We start from the raw sequence: 24,073 nt of genomic DNA, 5'->3' as shown, positions 1-24,073 counted from the left end.
AAGCTGAAAATCCATCCGCGGCGGTCGGATTTGCTGGGCATGGCCAAAGACCGCCGTTTATCCAGCGGTTGCAAACACATGGAACTATCTGCAGTATTGCCACCACCATCCCTGTATGGCCGGATTCTCTGCAACGTTGTGATGGGCTGTTTGAGGCATCATGTAATGACCAGCGATTTTCCCCGCATTCCTCACGGTGGTAACTCTCAATTGGCTCCGCCCACTACCGGTGCGGACGGAGATTTCTGGCGAAACCACAAACACCACAGCAGACGGGAAATGGGCTATCAATGCCCATCATCATACGGCAGTCACAAAGACCCCCGATGAAGTGCGTAAAGAGACATTTTCCGCGCCTGTCAGCCCCGTGGTCGTGCCGCCACCCGCCCTCCTGATCACCCCCTAAGATCATTATATAATTGGAGAAGATGCCCGACGTAATGAATGGTCAGCAGTCCTGTATGGGTAATGAAAGATGATGAGTAGTTTGTGACTGCTCACATCTGTATGTAGCCTGTAGGAAAATGCTTGAATCAAAGGAGGGCCAACTCTGACTGTTATTCTTCCAAGTTCGATAACTTAACCCACACACAACAGACTGCCTGAATGCTGTAGACAATGCTTCCTCCTTCTTTTTCTCAGTATTCTTCATACTATTATTATTATTCATGTTACATATTCTTTTTATTAATAGTATTACAATCATTATTGGCAGTGCTAGTAGCAGTTATAATAATGTTAAAAATTAGAAAAGGCCTTGGGAGGCTCATGGTTCCTAAGGAAAGAAGACTTTTCTCAAATAGCTCTACTCAATCTCCATTAAATCCTGTAAAAGTCATTGGTAGTTATTCAAGTTGTAACAGAGATAAGAATGAGTGTAAAATCACTGGTGTGTCAGTCAAAGGGATCAAAACATGGCAACTGCCATTCTTGCATCCTCTCTACAATCACAATACAAACCCAATGCATGTCCTTGTCCTCTCCTTTATATCATCACAAAGTGCACCAGATGGCATGTACATCAACATATCTTTACTATGTAAACCTATGCTTGCCCTTCCCCCTTTAGCAAGTGTTATTCAGACTTTTGTGGCAGGTTGTGGGAAATTATTGTTTCAGAATGCAGTTGCCTCACTGTCAGTGTAGAAACCCACCAATTCTGTATTGAATACTGGGAGAAATTAATTTTACAACACAAAATGACAGGTGCAATAACATTATGTGTGATTGCTCCTACACCACGCTTAGGGCCCGATTCACAGAATGAACTTAAGACTCAATGCTAAACTTACTACTATTTTGGTATTCACAGAATGCACTTACTTCTTTTGGTTTTCACAGAATGCACTTACTATTTTTGGTATTCTCAGAATGAACTTACTACTTTTGGTATTCACAGAAGTTGGGATTTTGTCTTAAATTTGTCTTAAGACAAACCTAAGACAGACTTAAGACAAACTTAAGACAGACTTAAGTTAGGATTTTGTCTTAAGTCTGTCTTAAGTCTGTCTTAAGTTTGTCTTAAGTCTGTCTTAAGTCTGTCTTAAGTTTGTCTTAAGAAAAATTTAGGACAAAATCCTAACTTCTGTGAGTACCAAAAGTAGTAAGTTTATTCTGTAAATGCCAGAAGTAGTAAGTTTATTCTGTGAATACCAAAATAGTAGTAAGTTTAGGATTGAGTCTTAAGTTCATTCTGTGAATCGGGCCCATTGTCTTTATTTAGCACTCTGCTTATTTCACAAAGCGAAGCTGATGACATCCTGTGGACTGGATGCAGCCATCACCACTTCTGTGTGAACATTGTGTATCGGATTCTTCCTTTGCTGCTGTATGGCTCGCTTCAAGCAACATCACAAAATAAAATGATGGACGGAGTGTTGAAACTTGCCAGACAGTCACCCCCAGTCACAGATCTGGGTATAATCCATCGTTCATTTGCTCACCACGCCACTCCAGTTTGGACCCATCCATATGCAAATCAGTCTTGACCCTGCTCCTCGTGGGAACAGTCCAGCCCGAACTGCCAAGCCAGGTCCTCCCTGGACCAGAAACCATCATCCTGAGACCGGTTTTGGGGAATCTTTGGCAGGCAAGTGTAGGTCTGTGTTTTGCCCTTGTAGTTCCCTATGTCATCTGCTGACGCTGGACTCTGTCCACACAGGAGAACTTCCATCTTTGGTAGCATAGGGCGCTTTACGGGCTGCTGCTTTGAGTCCAAACAGCCTGCATGCGGCTACTCTGTACTTTTTGGACATAATGTTGTACAGGATGGGGTTGACAGCAGCACTAAGGTAGAAAAGAACGAAAGAAACCAAATTACAGTATTGACTGATAACAGATATCTCCCACGATCCAGCTTCAAAGGATTTAGAAAACAAATATCTTCCAACGTGGAATGGTAACCAGCAGAGAATGAAGGCGAACACCACCACAACTAGAAAAGAGAAAGAAGGAGAGAAGAGTTAGCTGCAGACTAGGAAAATATAAACTAGTTTGTTAGCTTTTTGTCGGGCTGTTATGTCTTCAACTATGTTACACAGATGATACCTTTATTTTTGCTAGTTGTCAAGAACAGCTATGTCAAGAGCTTAATTTGTACCAGTGTTTGCGGGTCTTGGGCATCAGCGTTTATTTTTGGGGAACTGGGTCTAATGTTATATTTTCCAAGCAAGAGAGAGGGAGGAACAAAAGGGAGAAATGAGGAAGAAAAAGTGTGGAAAAATGTGACAGGCAGTGTTATGGTTCAATTTCTCTGCCTCTAAGGTTGAAATGTAGCTTGAAAATCACCACCCGAAATCATCCATAGTCCCATTATGATTTCTGTCTGCCTTCCATTTCAATCCTGGGCACACTGGACACATTTGTTTCAACAGACTACACATTCCAAATTTGCACTGACCAAGTATTCATAAACACCCAATAACGACTTTGAAATACATTCAATGGTACCAGTCCTTCTATTCCTCAGCACTGGATCCTCTCTTCCTGGACCTGGAAGAGAAAGGGATTGCACACACCTATGTGCACCATTATGTGCCACCACCGTGGGCGTGCTGCTGCCTGGACTGCTTATGAACTGCCACTGTCTAAAGCTCCTGGTCCCTACATTGATGGTTGACACCTCTCTAAACCTGAAAACTTGTGTAGAGTTTGCTTAACAATGTTTGCCTTACTTCTGCCAGAGTTTGTGTCCTGTTCTAGCACAGTTTGCTCCATTCTTCCCTCAGCCCTGCATTGCCTATCTATTTTCAGCTCCCAGCCTCCAGTCACAGGCAGCCATTGTGCTACTCCCTCTTTAGTTCACCCATAGGTCATTCTTTGTGTTTCTGTTACCATTTACCTTTGCTTCCTGTCTTGTACAATTGTTCCTGATCCAGGTATCCCTTTGCTTATTCTTTTTGTTACTGCCTCCAGCTCCTATACTGTTCCACAGTCTCATAGTTTTGCTTCTTGTTTTTAATGCCCATATATTGGGTTTCCCCTTTTTGTTGTCTCTAATTCACCTTGAAGACACGGTTGATTGCTTGCTTCAGAGATGATCCTTCTTGTGCTTGTCCTGATGTTTATTAGTATTTTATCTTCATTTTTTTTGCCTCGTTTGTTACAGTTCCTAATACTTGTGCTTCTCTTGCCTTGTCCATTTTTGTGTATTACAATAATGTCTTGCTCTTCTGTGTTTGCTACATTCTTAGGTTGCTAGTTCATCCCCTGCTCTATTCACTCTCTAGTGATGCACCTTTGCCTTGCTAGTCTGAAGCTCACATTTCAGTTTCTTCTGCCTTATCCATGCTTGTTTACTTAAACCAGTTTTCTCTCTGCTGTTCACCTTCTAATAATAGTTTGTCCTCACATGTTTATTAGTGCATTTCTTTTGGAGAGACATTGCCTCCTTGCTTTGGTTGTCTTGTACTACATGTAGTCTTAAGTGCTTTAAGCTTGACAGTGGGATATTGATATCTCTTAGGAATCTCCACTGTCCTTCCAACAACACACATAGGGGCTTGTTTTGTGAATTTAAGTGCAATCCTTGTTTGTCATCTAGGGTTCATATACATACCTGCGTCTGTTGCCCCTTTTCAAAGGGGTTTGCAGAGTGACTATCTGTAGGAATAATCTGCACTTGGAGTTTCTGTTTTGCTGTGAAGGTTTTGAGTTTTACCTGTGAAGAACTATTGTGTCAACTCATTGTGTTTCTCTAGTTATTGCTCTCTTTCCCTCCTTCCACACATTAAGGTTGACTTGCCTTCTCTGCCCTGTTCCTGTCCCTTACCTTCTGCACACCTAACTTTTCTAGAGTATGCCACTGCCTGCCCCGCTGTATCGGCACACCAACTCTCTGCTTTGTAGTCTGATAGTTCATGTCCTTAAGGTATGTCCCCCAAGTGCCCCTTAACAGACAGCAGGAAGGAAAAAGAAGCAGCAAGATTGAGATTAAAAAGACTGACAGGTTAGGGTGGTCACCACAGTGCTTAATTTGAGCCAGTGGTTTCTGGTGCTCTGCACCAGCACTTAATTATCAACACAGGCGCTTTACATGCGCACCAGTTAAGGACACATTGAGAGATTTGTCCAGAATCACAGGTTGTTGAGCCGACGCCGAGACTCAAACCTGGTTCCCCAGCTCCAAATTCTGCAGCTCTGGCCATTATGTCCCATCCTCACCCCACTTTCATGGTTAATATTTGGTTATGTTTTAGGCAGCGCTAACAGGAGAAATGGGCTGTTGCAAGCTGCCTCCTGATGAGAGCCCCTGCACTTATTTTATTTTTACAAATTAACCACTGGCGGTGGTGGAAGAAATAGGCATGAGTTGGACACTGAACTAGACAGTCTTGGTATTTAGCAGCCCCAGCACTCACTCAGTCATTCAAAGAAACTTCATTCGGCCAATATAAGCCATAAAATCACCTAAAACACACAGTAAATAAATACTAAAAACTAATCAGTGCATGAGAATCATATACAATTTCCAATAGGGATAACTGAGCCATCCAAATCCTTTAAATAAAATAATTTGCATGTATGTGTGCTCATATGTTAATAAAAAGATTTAATACTAAATAAAAGAGCTTGAACAATCAAATGGATGTTACTCAGAAAGTGCAAAGACTGGACTTTAAATGGACCTATGAAGTGCAAAATTGTACGGTACATATGTATGCATAAAACAACTAATGTAATACCATAAAATCTCTAAAAGCAACCCACACTATAAGCATATATATTTCATCATAAAACAAGAATGAAAAGCTCTCACATTATGCCATAAAGTTTTTTCCTTTGTCTTCTAGCACCTGTTAGAAAACTGACAACTCCAAAACAGATCAGGGGTGAAGACAACATTTGCAAATGTATCAGGGCTGGCTTCACTTGTGCAAAATTGCAGTGGCTTAAAAGTAGAAAAATATTTTTCCCCCATAAGTTAGTATAAAAATCACAAAAAAAGATGTACTGTAAAAGATCTTGTTCCGAAAAATGATCGCAGAAGCAAGGCTTTAGGTCACTGGCTTGGAAAAGCCCCCTGGAACAGATAAAAACCAGTGAACGAAATTAAACCTAAACCTAGTTAAGAGAAAATGGTGCTGTGGATTAGTATCCCCTACCACACGGGGCTAATTCCTCCGCGGTGCGGCGGGCGGAGGGGCCACGCGCGGCACAGCGGTGCTCGTGACGAGCCTAGCTCGTCATGCTGCACAGTGGAGCTGTGCTCATGACGAGCTGGGCTCGTCACGACTCCGCCCACTCCTTTAGAACGCCCGCACAGGAGGGGAATTAGCCCTGCATGGGCGTTCCGCGGCAGTTATGACGAGCTCAGCTCGTCATGAGCACAGATCCACTGTGCCTCATGACGAGCTGAGCCCGTCATAAGCCTTGAAGGTGTTAATATAAGCCCAGTAAGGTTGGGCTAAAGTCCCTGGACTCAATATTAAATAGTGCCTTATTGTGGGCTTGATATTTTCCATGCTTTGCCTTTCTGCCACCCTCTTGGCCAAGGACAGTAATTTAATATCTCGCAACTCACTAGAGCACATCAGCCTATCTTGTGTAAACAGCGCGGGCTGCCCTAGACTCTTTAACAGCTCTAAGACATAACCCAGCCGTGGAATATCTAGGGCCCCATCAAGACCCTGACAGTCCTTTAGGACAAACTGGTTCAATGTAGGAGTGGGGTTGGACCACATTTTCAACAACCGCATTAATGGGGCCATAGCGATGAGATCAGAGATGTGACCCTGCTCAAGTTCCTCATGTACCATCAAGGACGGGGTACAGGGGGTGCTGCTAGGAGTCTGCGGAGGAATTTATTCTCAGACTCCTGCAGTTCACTCACATCTTTGTAACCCCAGACATCACTGCCATATGTGGCCAGGGGTATACATTTATCTTTGTATACCTTCAGGAAGGCGGGTAACGGTTTGACCCCCATTCTCCTAGTGAAATCCATAGTGGCTTCAGCGGCTCTGGCCAAGGTGTTCTTTTTGAGTGGTCTCTGAGCCACCCATGTCATCGAACAGGACACCCAGATATGGGAATGTAGAAACTTTAGTTAGTTCTTTCCCCCTGCAGAAGATCCTGTGTTTGGAGAGCTTTGTTTTACCTGACGACATTATATGTGATTTGGAAAAATTAATAGAAAGGTCGAGTGAGGCCATGAAATCAGTAAAAGTATTTAAAAGGCTGTGCAACCCCACGGCTGTCCTGGCAAGTAACACCCTATCACCTGCATATAGCAGAGATGAGATGAGTTTGGGACCAGCTCTGGGGATGTCTTTGCATCCCCTAATGTATTAATGTATAGGATGAACAAATGGGGGCTAGGATGCATCCCTGTCTTACCCCTCTCTTAACTTACCAGGTTGCCGAAAGTGAGCCATTTTCATTATATCTGGCAGAGGCTGTCAGGTTTGATTGTGACCAGTGCAAGAAGGCCACCCGTTCAGCATCCATGCACAAGTCTAGTAGCAAAGGCCATAGTTCAGACCTAAATGGAGTATCCTCCCTGAGCTCCAAATATATCAAAATACAAGGTATTTCAGATACAATATAACAATCAGAGTGAGAACAAAAATTTTAGTATCCAATTAATTGCAAAAAAGGAAAAATCTCAGTCATGTGACCACTAGTAATGGGCCCTAACATTCAAAGTCCATTTCTCAAATCAGAAAGAGATATAGTTCATTTAGTGTCACAATATCTTATCAAATGGTTAAATACAATCCAGACGATGATCAATTCAGAATCAAGAACTTCTTTATTTCTTTGCGTGATGTTTCAATACTTCATTACATCCAAAAGCAGCCAACGCAGCTGTTTGGGTCATTTATCACCTCTTCAAACAGCCAGTCCAATCCACTTACCTCTGACAAATCAAGGCAGGGCACTAGAGGGCTGAATTGTGGCTTGCAGACAAGAAAGTCTTATAACTTCTTGTCTGTACATTTTAGAATAAATTCAACAATATCGCATTGTTGCCTTTATCATTAGCATTCTTCCGAGTCCTTTAATCCTAGCTGTATGGATTTCCTTTCTCCAGTTATTAATTAATAACCTCTTGCAATGTTAACCTACTGGCTGGGGATCTGCAATGGAAAAAATAATTGGCCAATTTCTCCAATACCAGGGCCTATAGTAGGATCCTCCTTATACCTACAGGACCTCCCACCCCTAGAATACATAGGAACGACTTTAGGGGTTCTGATTAAATCAAAGTATTGCAGATCCTCACTTCACAGTGCTCCTAGCACAAACGCCGATTTTGGGAAGCACTATACTACAATGTAGGCAGTGAATATGCAATTTCACTAAACCCAGGGCATATAACACTCATTTTTTAAGGGTCCTCCTTGTAGATAATTGACCTCTAACCCCTGGGACACCTAGGGGAACCCCTGTGGATACCTAATATGCCCCAACATTTTAGTTTATCAATTTGTAAGTGCCCCAAACCAAAAGTCAATATTGGGCACAATTTGCATTTTAAAAGCAGTCCTCGAACACCGGCCTGCTTTTAAACTGACCTCAGGCTACAGCAGTGCACACATGCAAGTGCAGGAAGGGCTGCTGGCCTCTAACCACTATGTCCTAATATATACTAGGGACTTAAAGGTCGTTTCAATCCTCATGCCCTATTATGTACTAGGGCCCTATAGGAGAGGTCATGTCAATCATGGACGTACCCTAACACATAGTGCACCCTATTGTATGTAGGTGTTTTTACTGTATTTGTGTCTCTTTCAACAAAGCACTGGCCCTGGGCCTAGTTAGTCAGAGGGGCCAGGGTCAGTCAGAGTGAGGTACCACCAGTACAAGTCAGCAAAAAGTTGGGGAGTGCCAGGGGACAGATGGCTCTGCAACACTAGAGAAGCACAAACCTAGAATTTAAACATAACACAATGGTTGGGGGTTCTCTTTAATAATCAGAATTAATTTCCATCCTCATGAACCCATTTTCAAACCTTAGGATAATGAAAGACTGGGGAAAAATCATAACGTTCAAATCTATACTTAGCAGTTTTCATGCAGCTCTTTGATGACGGTTAATAGCTCACTGTTCAATGTTAGTATTTTAACTTATAAACTGCAAATAGCAAAAGAATCTCTCAGACAAAAGCAGTAACTCGCTGACCTATTTACATTATATGCATTTTGTGATCTGTGTGGTACACGTTCTTTGCAGCAGGCATATTACCCCACTGTGGCTACCTTACTATGAGTCAAAACTTCCACTAGACAAACCTCCGATCTCTCTCAATAAAGAACATACTGTAAACACCAGAGTTATCTTCACATTTTTAATATTACCTGGAAATTGCTGGAGACCAGGAACGCAGCAGCAGGTACTTTTCAAACCATAATGCACTTGCAAACACGACGCCCCACCCTGAGTCAGCGACCTTTTTTGCTTGGTGCATGAAGATGCAAGATTCATATACCTGTTTTTTTAACATTTAGTCTGATTACTATGTGATTGTAAATAACAATAAAGCATAATGCAAACTGTGACTACATGCCTGCTTTAGTTTTCTCAATATTTCACTTCAAAACTATGCGACTGTATTTGTTTAACGGGCAGTGATTTGTATAGGGTCAATGGAAAGTCCACAAGGTTGTCCCTGTCCCCCCCCAGAATTTTAATGTCTCCTACGCCCCTGCCCCCACCAAGAAGATAGGCACCTGCAGGCATGTCACAGTGACATTGACGGCGTCTGCTGTAGGCGCCTCCGGGCGCGTCGCAGCGTTGTTGGTGGCGTCTAACGCTGGAACTCCTGGGGCTTAAAGTGCTATGCCCCTCCTGTGCCTTGCAGAATGCAACAGTGCTGATTATAGACTACCAAGATCCACTTTGGGTCCATGCACTTATTGATGTATTTTTTATTTTACAAATATAGCACTGACTCGGCCTGTTCCTCAGTCAAGTCAAAAGATAACTTTATTTCGATTGAATTTACAATCATAAAAAGTACATTTTAAAAACATTACAACATTATAAAAATTCAATGTGCACATTGGCTTCTAAGGAAGGCATTTTACAGGTAGACACTAACACTCTATATACAAGTATAATAGCACGATAATCAGTAAAAATTCAGTTTGCTCATTTGCTGCTAAGGAAGGCAGGTATTTTACAAATAATCACTAACACTCTTTATACAAGAATACTAGCACAGTAGTCAGTAAAATCTTAGGAGACAGTTGCCAATAGCTGGGAATGAGTTTTCAAACAGGCTTTGAGGAAGCAGGCAACAGTTTTGGCAACGTACGGGGTGTCTAAGTATTGAAGTGCCAAAAGAGCCGGTCTACATCTTCTCAGACCTAAGTGCCGGAGCAATGGAACCAGCCATCGTTTCCGCGGGGATTTATAAAAAGCGCAGAAAAAGGTTACATGCAGAGTTGACTGGCGAGTAAGACCGTCACAGGGGCAGTTTGCTAATTCTCGTGACCAGTCTAAGGGCACAGGCAGTGAGACAAGGCGATAGAATACGTCAAACCGAAATCTGGTTAAAACATATCTCTCATGGTTTGACAGAAAAAAAGACAAATAAGGTTGAATGCCATAAGAACTTTGGACCATCGTTAGATGAACATTTGACTTTTTGACTAGTTCAGAACACAGACGAAGATCGCTTAAGTGGTCAGCACATAGCTTTTTCAATGATTTTCTAGATATGCCCAATAGAGATTCAGGGTCGGTGAAATATGCAGGGTGGTTCAAATCTGTCAAAAATGTTGATACATATAACAGCCAAGGAATCTTTTTCCAGTGGGACAAAGTGAGACAGTCAGATATTAGTGACCTAGTTAGATGACATTGCTCCTGGGTCCATATGCGGTGCCATAGTAGAATCGGCTGGTATCTGATGATGTCAGTCAGGTACTCCCAACCGAGTTCCACATGGGCACCGTAAGTAGGAGCACTACGGGGGAGGGCTAATATGTATTTCAAAAAGTAGTTTTCTATGGTTTGTAGCTCGTCTGCAGACACATAGCCCCAGACTCCAGCCCCGTATGTAGCCACGCTCATGCATTTAGCTTGGTAGATCTTCAGAAGCACAGTAGGAGCGGGCTTGCCCAGTTTCCTAGAGAACGAAGTCAGTGCTGATGTTGTGCGTTGAAACTGCAGTTTTTTACTGGATATGGCAGGTTTCCAGGACAGATGGTTATCAATAAGAATACCTAAATAGGGGTAGGTATTAGCAGTTTCTAATCTGGTCTTCTGAATAAAGAGAGATTTACATTTTTGGGCTCTCTTCCCAATATTCATAACGAAAGTCTTGGACTTATTGACTTTGAGACCAAGAGAAGACATAAAGTCACAGTATTTTTCTAGTTGGGTCTGAAGTTGATTGGGTGTCCTAGCTAGGATGACTGAATCGTCTGCATACAGTAATGCAGGGATAGGGCGGGTGCTTATGCAGGGGAGATCTTTACTGTCAACTAGCATCGCTTGCTCCAGTCCATTAGTATAGATGTTAAATAGGAATGGAGCAAGGACGCATCCCTGCCTTACGCCTTTTTCGATGTTAAAGGATTCAGTAAGCTCCCTTTTGGTACCGTATCTCACACAAGCTTTTGCGTCCGAGTATAGCTCTCGGAGAAAATTCAGCAGTGCAGGATCTATACCCAGGTTTTTCAGGATCGCCCATAACTTGAGATGAATTACGCAATCAAATGCGGAACTCAAGTCCACATAAACTAGATGAAGTTTACCGCCTTTGGCCCCAGCGTATTTGCCTATAAGTAAAGTCAGGTTTAGGGCCTGTTCCACTGTGCCCAGGCCCTCTTGAAACCCAAACTGTAAATCAGTTAGGATCTTATTCTCTGTGGCCCAGTCCCTTAATCGCTCCAGGATAAGTCTGCCGGCAACCTTGCCTAGGGAATCCAAAAGGGAGATGGGCCTGTAGCAGGCTGGGTTATCCCGATCTCCCTTTTTGAAAATGGGCAGGAGCACAGAGGTAGACCAAGAGTCAATAAGGCCAATCTGGGTAACTGCGGACATGACCTGTGTGACAATTGGAGACCAAAGATCTATGTTGCTCACAAATATATCTAAGGGCACCCCGTCTGGGCCGGGCGCCTTACCGGTCTTAGAGGCAGTCAGTGCTGTGATTACCTCCTCTAGATCGAAGTGGAGGTCGATAGGGAAGATGTTATTGCTAGTGGGAGCTTCCGCATCTGAACTGGGAGCCTCGGTTGTCAGGGGGTTGTCCCCGAAAATCTGCGAGTAATGTGCTACCCATTTATCGGCGGTTACTGCCACATCTAAATGCTGTGTCGCAGTTTCGTCAGCTAGGAAAGGGGCCTTAACTGTTTTCCAAAACATGGTGGAGTCTTTGGTCAGAGTGCTCTGGTGTAGTTGGGCCCAGAGATTATTTTTTAATTCCCGTTTACGGGATTGCTGTGCCATCTTATAGTTTTTCCTTAGGGAGGCGATTAGGGGCTGGTCCCTAGTCTGATTGTGTAGAGCACTTTTCAGTGCACGCTGCGCTTTACGGCAACGGGAGTCAAACCACCCTCTGGAGTCCTTATCGTTGTCGTGAGACCTATGTGGGCGGGTAAGCTCTTGTCTGATGACTTCTAGTATCTTAGCAAAGCTGGAGAGAATCAACTGGGGGGAAGATGACGTCTCCAAGCAGTGGTGGATTAAAGGAAGGGTTTTTTGAATGATCTTACTAGTGGTCTCTGTCGAGTTGATCATCGCCCACTTGACAGCATAACCATTAATTTTACTCATCTCCAGAGAGTGCTGCACTAAGAGACTTGTTTTTGGGCAGGCTGAGGATGGAGTATTTAATACTATGATTATGCTATTTGGGTAGTGGTCGCTTGAGGGATCGGTGCCAGTTGTAAATTGCTTCAGTCGGTTGTTTAGGGATTGGGAGCATAAAATAAAATCGATGATTGTGGTAGCTCCTCTACCATGAAAAGTCGTCTTAAACTCTACAGCAGGACACACTAAGATGTTCGCGAATTCAAGTTCTAGTACCGAAATACAAGTATTTAGTGCATGACCCACTGTACTGTGGGTGAAGTGGGCCAGGGGGACGTCATGCTCATCTAAGAGCCCGCAAATACCTTTGCTATAGTTATTACACAAATACACATTGAAGTCCCCACCCCACACAATATGACAGTTTAACTCTTGGTTCATAGCTTTTTGGTCTTGTAAATACAAAGTAATTTCCAATAGAGATTTTACACAGTCGCTAGATGAAGAGTTATTATACATATTGATGAGATAATAACATGAGTGGTTATCTGGAACTATTTTAAGGATTTGAAAAATTGGCGAGGCTAGCGGAACTTCCATGAACGTAAAAGCAATTAAATTGGAAGCATAGATGGCTAAGCCGCCCTTAGGTCTACCATGTGTGGACGGTAAGGAAGGAAGGTGAAATGTTTTAAAACCCTGGATATGAATAGGGTCAATTGCCCAAGTTTCTTCTAGGCAGATTAACTTGAATTTGTTGGTTACTTCCGCCCAGGACTGAAGATGGATTTTCGATCTTAAGCCAGCTATGTTCCAGAATAGAATTGGAAGGTCCTGGGTTGATGAAAAAGTAGGGTTTGGAGGCTGAGGTTCAGCGGAAAAGTGTGGGAATTGGGACGGGGACTGAGTAGTTATAGCAGGAAAAGAAGAATTGGGTTTGGGCTCACTAAGTTGAGAAATAGTGGTTTGTATATTTGGAAGCAGGTCTACGGGGGTAACTAACGTGGTGTGACACACGGCCTGTTGGGGAGAAGATAACTGCTGATGGGTCAGGGTGTGCTGGGGAGGGGAAAACTCAAGCTCGGTACCACTCAAGGGTGGCAAGAAGGAATCAGCCGTCCGGATGCTGTTACAGGGGTCTTTTGGGTTGGGAAAGACGCTGTTGTAGCTGCTGTCTGTTGTGGGTAGAGAAGGTAGTCAGTCCACCATATCCAAGCAATCATATCGATTGGATAGTGGTGGACCTCTCCAATTGCTAAAATGGCCTGATGATGGATTATTAAAGCCATACCCCGACCACTGATCTCGGCCTCTGACTCCGCCCCAGTTTCCTACCCTGGTCCAGGACCACGGAGGACCTGCGTTACGTCGTGTACTAGGGGGATAGAAATGCGACAGATTATGGGTAGCTTTCCCTTCAGTAGAGATTTGATCACCCCAGGAGCAAATATGCTCGACTGTATTTGGGTCTTCAAAATTTACTATAATACAGTCGCCCTGTGTGTTTTTTGGTAGATTGCCTAACCAAGGCACTCTACGCACTGTAGTAACTCTGTTGTCCATAAAGATTGGAAGCGGTCTATTATTGGACAACCAGAATATTACTTTATTTTTTTTTAAGGACCAAACCGGTTCATCTTGGTTTGGGGGAGTTCCGGAACCCCAATCATTATTACTACATATGGAGAGGCCTCAGGTGGGAGATGGATAGGAGGGATCCTTCTCTTACGGTTGTTGGGAATGGTATTGAATCCAGTAGCATTATTGGATTGGGCAGGAGCCGGAGTGGGGGCTGCAGAGGTGGGTAAGGAAGAAGGAGGGTTTGGTAGGGAGGGTGCTGTTGGTTTAGGTTTGGTTACAGTGCGGGGTGGTAAAGGGTTGGAGGATTTAGGAGGCGGTTGCGGCTTGGTTGTAGATGCAAGGGAATGGTTTTTAATAGGCTTCTCAGGGACTTTTTGTTTGTTGGAATTGGGGTTCTGCACAGAGGTTCCAGGTTTTAGCGCTTTGGCGTTTGGAGTGTCTGAAGTAGTAGACCTGCCTTTCGCCAGATTGGAATCCTTCTTGTTTCCTGTACTTTGGGATAGTGCAAGGGACAGTTGGGTAAGTTGAGACTGAACCATATGTAGGGCCTTTTCTATGGGTTCCAAGTGAGATTTAAATAAATCACCAATTCTGGTGAGCAATAGGCTGTCGTTGCTACACGTGTTGGTTGTAAGATTACCAGTTACCATATCTCCTCCGCTGTAATGGCTACTTGAGCTGGTACAGCTGATGTTCAAATTAGCAGAAATGGAATCCACTATATGAACATTTGACAGTGAAGGAGAATGGTGGTGGGGTGAAGGGATAGGGTTTTGCGGAGGAAAATTAGAGGAAAGAGGAGTTGTAGGGATAGTTGTAACAGGAGGAATGGTGGTATGGGGGGACTTAGTGGTTGTCTTCTTCTTTAGTTTTTTAGGGATTGCTCCTTCTCGTATACCCCTAGCCATAGTGGAAGAGGGGGAGTTATCTTGTTGAGTAGCAAAGATAGCAGGAGATTTTTCCAGGGACAGATGGGATTCAGACAAGTCTAAAGATGCAGAAAGGTCCACTGTGCGGGGAACAGTGTGCGTCTCTGCATGCACTGTCACTGGTGGAGGTAGATCAACAGGACGTAAGGGGGTTTTTACATTAGCCAGTAGGCCCATCGAAGAGCGTCTGGCAATCATCAAGTCCTGTGAGATCCTCCGATCCAGAAGAATGATGCCCTGCTCAATGGCATCGTTGGCTTTAGTTATAAATTGGTCAATTGGGCCAATGACCTCACCAGCGGATTGAGCCTGCTTTTTAACTGTGTTCCTAGTGGTTCTCGTGGACATTGTATCGTGAGGGTTATTTACAATAGTAAGGAACAATGAGTTTTCTTAAGCCAGAACCAAAAGGTTAGTGTGGTGTGGAGAGGTGTGGCTCACTGGTTAGAGGCGGCAGACCCGAGTGCAGAGAACGGCCCGGGACCAGGGTTCGATTCCCGACGCGGCAGGGTCTTGGACCAGGGTCAGCGGACTGATAATTCTCGCATCGGTGCCTACTCTGACCGGGGAGCACACTCGGCAACTCTGGGCATTAGCTTGCCTCATCTCTACAACGGCCCCCCACAGACGCCAGGGATGCCTGGTTTCACCCTGGAGATACCCAGAAAAGGGACCATCTCACAGGGAAAACCAGGACGGGTTCCCCAGCGGTCTACAGCGCCGGGACACTCGGGTAGAGTAACTGTGCGCTATACAAGTATCCCACATTTACATTTACATTTATAACAGTGGCAGAATATTAAAGCACAAGCTGCAAATAGGGTGGCCCAGTCCAGTCCTGCCCGGTCTTGAACGGGCTTAAACGGGCCCGCCCTTGGCCCGGGCTTCGCCCCGCGCTGCGTCCCGCGCTGCGGGAGGGACTGAACTAGTTTTTATTTTACGCTGTGATGAAGGGGCGTGACTGCCGGGGGAAGAGGCACCAGCTGTGGAAGCTAGAGGCTGCTGGTCCTCGCAGTCCCCCGGTGTGGTCAGCAGTAGTTTATTTTAATCTATGGTCCAGCGCACGCTGGGAGCATGCAGAGATACCGCCGAATGCGGAACAGCTCCCACCAGCAGCGCGACCTGGCAGTAGAGCCCCTTTGATCTCTGGAGCCCTCCGTGGGCGATGAGCAGCCTCCTTGTGCAAGTATCCAGTGAAACAGAGCAAGTGAGCGGCACCCGCGGAGCGGGTGTCGCGAAAGGTAAATGGACGATGATGAGGGGGCGTGACCGCCGGGGGAAGAGGCACCAGCTGTGGAAGCTAGAGGCTGCTGGTCCTCACAGTCCCCCGGTGTGGTCAGCAGTAGTTTATTTTAATCTATGGTCCAGCGCACGCTGGGAGCATGCAGAGATACCGCCGAATGCGGAACTGCTCCCACCAGCAGCGCGACCTGGCAGTAGAGCCCCTTTGATCTCTGGAGCCCTCCGTGGGCGATGAGCAGCCTCCTTGTGCAAGTATCCAGTGAAACAGAGCAAGTGAGCGGCACCCGCGGAGCGGGTGTCGCGAAAGGTAAATGGACGATGATGAGGGGGCGTGACCGCCGGGGGAAGAGGCACCAGCTGTGGAAGCTGGAGGCTGCTGGTCCTCGCAGTCCGCCGGTGTGGTCAGCAGTAGTTTATTTTAATCTATGGTCCAGCGCACGCTGGGAGCATGCAGAGATACCGCCGAATGCGGAACTGCTCCCACCAGCAGCGCGACCTGGCAGTAGAGCCCCTTTGATCTCTGGAGCCCTCCGTGGGCGATGAGCAGCCTCCTTGTGCAAGTATCCAGTGAAACAGAGCAAGTGAGCGGCACCCGCGGAGCGGGTGTCGCGAAAGGTAAATGGACGATGATGAGGGGGCGTGACCGCCGGGGGAAGAGGCACCAGCTGTGGAAGCTAGAGGCTGCTGGTCCTCGCAGTCCCCCGGTGTGGTCAGCAGTAGTTTATTTTAATCTATGGTCCAGCGCACGCTGGGAGCATGCAGAGATACCGCCGAATGCGGAACTGCTCCCACCAGCAGCGCGACCTGGCAGTAGAGCCCCTTTGATCTCTGGAGCCCTCCGTGGGCGATGAGCAGCCTCCTTGTGCAAGTATCCAGTGAAACAGAGCAAGTGAGCGGCACCCGCGGAGCGGGTGTCGCGAAAGGTAAATGGACGATGATGAGGGGGCGTGACCGCCGGGGGAAGAGGCACCAGCTGTAGAAGCTAGAGGCTTCTGGTCCTCGCAGTCCCCCGGTGTGGTCAGCAGTAGTTTATTTTAATCTATGGTCCAGCGCACGCTGGGAGCATGCAGAGATACCGCCGAATGCGGAACTGCTCCCACCAGCAGCGCGACCTGGCAGTAGAGCCCCTTTGATCTCTGGAGCCCTCCGTGGGCGATGAGCAGCCTCCTTGTGCAAGTATCCAGTGAAACAGAGCAAGTGAGCGGCACCCGCGGAGCGGGTGTCGCGAAAGGTAAATGGACGATGATGAGGGGGCGTGACCGCCGGGGGAAGAGGCACCAGCTGTGGAAGCTAGAGGCTGCTGGTCCTCGCAGTCCCCCGGTGTGATCAGCAGTAGTTTATTTTAATCTATGGTCCAGCGCACGCTGGGAGCATGCAGAGATACCGCCGAATGCGGAACTGCTCCCACCAGCAGCGCAACCTGGCAGTAGAGCCCCTTTGATCTCTGGAGCCCTCCGTGGGCGATGAGCAGCCTCCTTGTGCAAGTATCCAGTGAAACAGAGCAAGTGAGCGGCCTCAGTCAGTTATAGTGCGATTGAGCTGAATGCTTTATAGGAAGGGGGAAGGAACATCCCTTCTGCATTTCACAGTATTAAGTGATATTCAATTTAAGTTTAGTATTAAAAAAAAAACAGGAATCACTCAGCTGTCATTTAAAACAGTTATCTGCAGGAGAAGGTGAGTGGTTTGCATATTTTTAATTAGTTGTCTTCTTGCACAATTTTACAGACACATTCCTTTTAACAGGAATGGCAAATCAAATTGCACGCATTCTCCACCAGGATGAGAAATGGGTTAGCACTCACCTTGTGAAAAGGAGGGGTGGAGGTTCATATCTGTGTATTCCAGACTACCTAAAGAAGAGACCATATGGTCCTCATACCCAGCAGTCAAACTACATTTTACCCTTACCAAGTCATATGTTATTTTGACACAGCATTTTTACCCCAATATATATTTATAATCATTTTTTCAGGCATCAGATGGATGAATGCCGCCTCCACCTCCTGGTCCAAACCTCAGCAAGATGAAGACAAAGATGCACTGCAACATATTAATAATTCCTATAGGTACATACTGCACTATACAAACAGATTGACCGCTGGACACTGATAAGAGGTGCTATATTTACTCAACTCAAAACTTAGGGGTCCATTACGATGTCGGGTGGTTTGCCTCCGCCAGGCTGGCGGTGGCCACCGCCGGCCTGGCGGAGGCAAACCGCCCGACATTGCAAGCCCAAATCCCCCCGCCATATTAGGATGGCGGAGGGGAAGGTGGCGGTGCAAAATACCGCCCGCCTGTTTTCCGCCCCGGTCGCCTGTTGTCTGTTGTCTGTTAGACACAGCCCCCAATATTACCATGGGCATTGTTAGATGCCTTTCCGCGGAGGCGCTGCCGCCCGACATTGCAAGCCCAAATCCCCCCGCCATATTAGGATGGCGGAGGGGAAGGTGGCGGTGCAAAATACCGCCCGCCTGTTTTCCGCCCCGGTCGCCTGTTGTCTGTTGTCTGTTAGACACAGCCCCCAATATTACCATGGGCCTTGTTAGATGCCTTTCCGCGGAGGCGCTGCCGCCACGGAAAGGCATGCGGTCTTCACTCTGGGGGCCCCCTGCGGGCCCCCAGAGTGAAGTACAGGTGGGGGGGTGCACATGGGGGTACCTGTGGTACCCCCCTTCATTTTCATTTGCAAAGCGGCAGGCACCGCGCGGTGCCTGCCGCTTTGCAAATGAAAATGTGAAAGGGCATTTTCAGCATTGTGGCGGGCGGTGCAGAGAGCACCGCCCGCCACATTGCTGAAAATACAGGATGTGCCCGCCACTGTGGCGGGCACATCCTAATGGCACCCCCGGGAGCCCCGCCCTTATGGCGGGCGGTCCCGATTTACGATAGGATGACGGGCGGGCCAAGTCCGCCCGTCATCCTAATGGACCCCTTAATGTCTAGTGTAGTTTGATGACAACAGACATCCCTGCATTTAGAGAAGGTAGTTTTGATAGTGTGTAACCTCCAACATTCCCGCTGTGAAGTTAGTCCACCTTGATTATTGCTGGTCCAGCAACTCCAGCCTGCCACACCAGTCTCAAAAACCACAGACTTCAATTCTAGGACCTGAACCTTGTACACAAGAAGGTTAAAAGGATTTACCTCTGTCATGGCATGTGTGTGCCTAAGAAGGAGGCTTACCTAACATTAACCTAGTGCAAGTGAATAGCAAATGGAAATAAATGTTTGGAATTTTTTTAAGGCAAATTACCTCTAAACTCGAAAAATATTCTAAAAAAGTCCTGACGTACAAAGTTAAGATGTGCACAACAAAATCCAAATGGAATCTACTGCATTTAAATGATTTAGCTGTAATCCTAAGAGTACGTCATTATCTACTGTGACACTGTCTTAAAGACCAGGGCCTTGGCAATTACTATAGGTGCATCAGATAATAAAGAGGCCTTCAAAGACTGACATAAGTGCATTACATGCCACCCCCTCTACTTCTCCAACACTCATTGTAATCTCTGCATCATTATGAGCACTATTTTGTGGTGGCTGCATGTAGTGACCAATACATTGCCAGCCACTATATCATGTGACATTGCATCACCAAAGGTAAGTAACACATCTTAGTATAACAAGTAGAGGGCCATCTATAAAAATTTAATAAAATTTAATTAATCCAAAAAAGTATATAAGGAAAAAGAGAAAGGGAAACCCATTGTAACCCCTAACAAATGCATTCTATATTTAATTTGAAATGTAAATTACGATAATTTAATGGATTAAAAAGTGATATATATTGAAAATGTAAAATTGAAAATGTAATAAATAATATTATTCATGATTTTTTTTTAAATAACCCAAAATGTGAAATAAATAAAAGGTTTTAAAGAAGGCTATTCAAAAATACAAATATTTATGCTTTAAGATGAGGTTCTTTATTTACATTGATGACAACATAAATAAATAACTTAAAATCGTAGTTTGTGCTAGTTTTTCATTTTTTCTTCTTCTTTTTTTAGAGTTTTATATAGCGCGAACCAGACCCGAGGATATCAGGTATCAGAGCGCTTAACATGAGCACCAGTTTCTTTACAGATTTAAACATTCATTTTTTTTATGCAGGGGGAAATTAACCCCTTCGATGCTCATGACGGAACGGTTCCGTCATGAGCGTCGGTTGGCCTGTGCTCATGACAAAACCGTTCCATCATGAGCCCGTTGGCTCATTAGAACGTTCAGCACAGCACAGGAATCTGCGCCGCGCTGATGTGGTTAAGTGATGTGCCCAGAATCACAGGATGTTTAGCAACGTTGCCGAGACTCAGACCCGGTTCCCCAGTTTCAAGATCAACCACTGCAGCCGTAAGGCTACATACTCTCCCCTAACTAATTCATTAACAATTATTTAATTATTTGGAAAGGTTATGTTTATATTATATTATTAAAATGAATAGACTGTATTAATTTTATAATTAATTAAATTACCAATGATGAGATAGGCTAAATATTGAATTGCTTAAATTGGTTCAAATGAATTACAACACAAATACATATTGTAAAACGTTACGCTTAGGTGATGGAATGCATTTAATTAACAAATAATTACAGGTACCAAGAATAATATTAGATATTAAAATAAATTGCTTCTTCCGATAGAAACAGACCATTTACCTTTCCAAAAACTTTTATCAGTCCACCATTATGACCAACACCATTATCGTCAAGAAGATGTGGCCATATAAGGTAGATAACAATCCCTAATTGATGGGGTGCAGCACTCAAAATTCCAGATGGCCTGCATTAGCCACACTGAGAACAGTGTCAGCAAACTTTTAGGTCAGAGCATTTTTTATAATGAAGGGCTCTAAGAACAAATCAGCACAGGGTCCCCCTTCACTCTCAAGGATGCTGAAAAATCTGAAGGTCTGTACTTTATTGATAGAGATACAAAAAACTACTTGCCATTTAGAATATATGTATTTTTAATTTATTTAAAGTGTCATCATCTTATTCAGCCTAATAATATTGGAAAACAAACACATCTACCCTTATAATTTACAGAAACTAAAACCCTATCTCTACCATCCCTTCCATTCACACAGAAAGGACTTCGCTCTGTAAATCCTGACAGATGAAGATAAAACTAATAGCGATGAGACCTTATCAGATTTAATCCATTGCAGTTATGAACTTATCCAGCGTTGTGCTCCTCTTCACTCCAGTAACTTTTTTATCGACTTTGCACACAAGATTTTGGCTTTTCTGCCTTCATCAGGATAGACACAGATCTCATCAGTCTCTAAAATACCCATTATCTCCTTCATAATATCTTCATATAGATATATTTTGTCTAAGCCTTTTCATGTGTTTCCAAGCTGTTGTCCTATACATCCTGATCCTTAATACCTATGTGCTTTGAGGCTTTTGGGCCTTGTAGAAGTTATAAAAATGGCAAAATCCAGTGTTCTTCCATAAATTATTGAAACATTTTTTTATCAAAATAGCAGGTAAACTCATAGTGCTGCAGAGATAATCTAGGGTCCTTATTACATATAAGGTGACGTGTCTCTGTTGGCTCCATGGCACACCATTAAGCAGATGTGCCAGGTGCAAACATGAACAGTGTGCTCTGTTTCAATGAAAGAGCTGCCACAGGCCAGTCTGGTACGTGCTTCCATGGTGGCAGCACAATCAGTGAAAGACAGAGCGGCTGCATGATGTCATCAACGATGATGCTTGAGATGTCATCAGTGATGTCATCAATTGTGTCAATAAACATGTCAAGAGTAACGTAATATGTGAAGTCATAAGCAGCACATGACGGAGTAAATGGTGAATTTCTGTGTTTTTTAAAAGTTTCAAATGTTACACTTTAACTGACATTTTCCATAACAAAAATTACTATAAACTTCGTTTTTACAGTGAAGTTGAATATTTTCAGTTTACAATGCCCAAATAAAACGGCCAATTTCTAAATGTAAATTCCTGTGAATATATAAAATGTAGGCCTATTGACTTTGACAAGGGGTGACTTCATCAATGTACAACACAAGTCTATTCCCTTTGTGAAGGGATCACCACATGAATATATAAAGGCAGCCCTATTGGCTTTGTCAAGGAGTCAGGACATCAATATAAGCCTAAACACTATCAAAAGATCAATCTTTACAAAATAATTTGACGTGTAAATAATCATTCATAAAACGAATTCATTTTCAAACCATATTCAAAAATATTCATCAATAATAACACACACTGCAACACTTGTTAACCACTTCAATGCTCATGACAGCTCCACGCCGTCATGAGCCACGGGCGGCGTGTGCTCATGACGGCGTGGAGCCATCATCAACTGCCGCTCCGCCCACGCTCCGCCTGAGTGGCACTAATTCCACGCCTGTGCGGGTGAATTAGTGAGTGGGCGGGGTCATGCCTGCTCCACGCCGTCATGAGCACACGCCGCCTGTGACTCATGACCGCGTGGAGCCGTCATGAGTGAGTGAGCGCCCTGCTCACCCCCTAACTCCGTCCACGCCGCGATCAATTCACGCTGCGGCGAAGAGGTTAATAAGCATTTTAATAAAACATTTGTGTTCAAAATACCATCCATTAGAGTCCTTCTTTTACACTTCTTAGGACACATAATGCAGCCAGAAGACCAACCACAAGGGAACCCTACATTAATTCCCGAGCTGAAGAGCAAAAGCTCCAACTCTGTTGATGCTTGAATACATCATAAACTTTTCTCGGGCAATGTTTTATAGACCACAGGAAACAAAGTTAATATTTTTAAAGTATTTCTGTGGCCTGCTGCACTCTTTGCAGCCTTCCACAATACTTAGAAAACATGCTGGTGTCCAAACCTCCCAGATTGGTATCCTTATTCCTCTAGTTTGAAGTGTCACTCTGCCTCATGTGGGCGACTTCTGCTTGCTGGCATTGGCAGCCTTCAGGTGGGCCTTCAGCCGGCTAATATCATCCCTGTCCATCCAGGCCAATGAATGTAGGCCTCTTGTTTCATTATCTGAACTCCAATAATATTCCCAAGTACTAGTTCATGACCCCGCTTAATTAAAGGTAGCTTTGTACTGATGATGACCCATGTATTCACTTGGGTAGAAATGCCATTGACGATTCTGACATTTGGAGAGGGCTATTAGACATTAAGAGGTCCATTAGGATGGCGGGCGGACTTTGTGTGCCCGCCATCCTATTGTGAAATGGGACCGCCAGCCATAAGGGTGGGGGTCCAGTGGGGGCCATTACATGGCATCCTGACATTGTGGCGGGCGGTGCACTCAGCACCATCCGCCACAATGCCAGGAAGGCATGTTGTGCACTTCCATGCACAACATGGAACTGTACCCCCCATGTGCACCCCCCCGGAGTCCATGGGGGCCTGCAACGGCCCCCGCAGGCAGACTCCGCATGCCTTTCCGTGGCGGCAATGCCACCACAGAAAGGCATGTCCCAGCACACATCATAATATGGCTGGTGGTCTCCAACAGACACCACCACCATATTAAACGATTTTCCGCCCGGACTTGCGGACCCCCCAGCCATTGCAATATGGCGGGGGTCTTTGCTGAGAGGATGGCGGGCAGATTGCCCCTACCGGGCCGGCGGTGGCTCCTGCTAGCCCAGCTGGGGCGATCCGCCCGCCATCCTAATGGGGCCCTAAGTTGTTATGCAATTCCTAGAAACATTACTATACTTAATGCAAGAATTGTTGAGATGTTACATTGTCATTGTTTTTTCCTTATACACACTGTTAACTGTTTTTCACTCACTGTGTGATCTCCTGAGCACTGAGCACATAGATCTTGAATTGTGATAATGTAAATAGAATTTGCTTCTGCTATATTACTAAGTGAGCCTAGTCTTTTGCTTATTGCAATTAATTCTTTCTGATTGAGTTTTGAAAAATATTGAATGTGATTACTTACACTATTTTACTGATACTCTTAGTTAGACCTGTCATTCTTCGGGTGGTCTTCCCCAAAAGATTTTGCCTGCTTACCGCTTCTTTTTGTGGATTATTTTGTTGGCCTTAGGACTCTGAGCACTTTACCACTGCTGACCAATTCTAACATGTATGTACTTCTCCCCTGAA

General features: G+C 44.9%; 1 protein-coding gene across 1 annotated transcript in view; it reads right to left on the bottom strand.

Annotated features, from left to right (window-relative positions):
* Window positions 1-1,795: 1,795 nt before the first annotated feature.
* Window positions 1,796-24,073, bottom strand: part of GHSR (growth hormone secretagogue receptor) — a 62,703-nt gene continuing 40,425 nt past the window's right edge. Inside the window, exon 2 of the mRNA XM_086944939.1 lies at window positions 1,796-2,434. Coding sequence (XP_086801065.1) covers window positions 2,130-2,434 — 305 coding nt within the window. The 3' untranslated portion in view covers window positions 1,796-2,129. The remainder of the gene's footprint in view (window positions 2,435-24,073) is intronic.

Source organism: Lissotriton vulgaris, chromosome 11 (genome assembly GCF_964263255.1).
Source record: "Lissotriton vulgaris chromosome 11, aLisVul1.2, whole genome shotgun sequence".
In the NCBI taxonomy this organism is placed as follows: Eukaryota; Metazoa; Chordata; class Amphibia; order Caudata; family Salamandridae; genus Lissotriton; species Lissotriton vulgaris.
The sequence above is the reverse complement of the archived record's forward strand: the minus strand, read 5'-3'. Positions and strand labels throughout refer to the sequence as shown.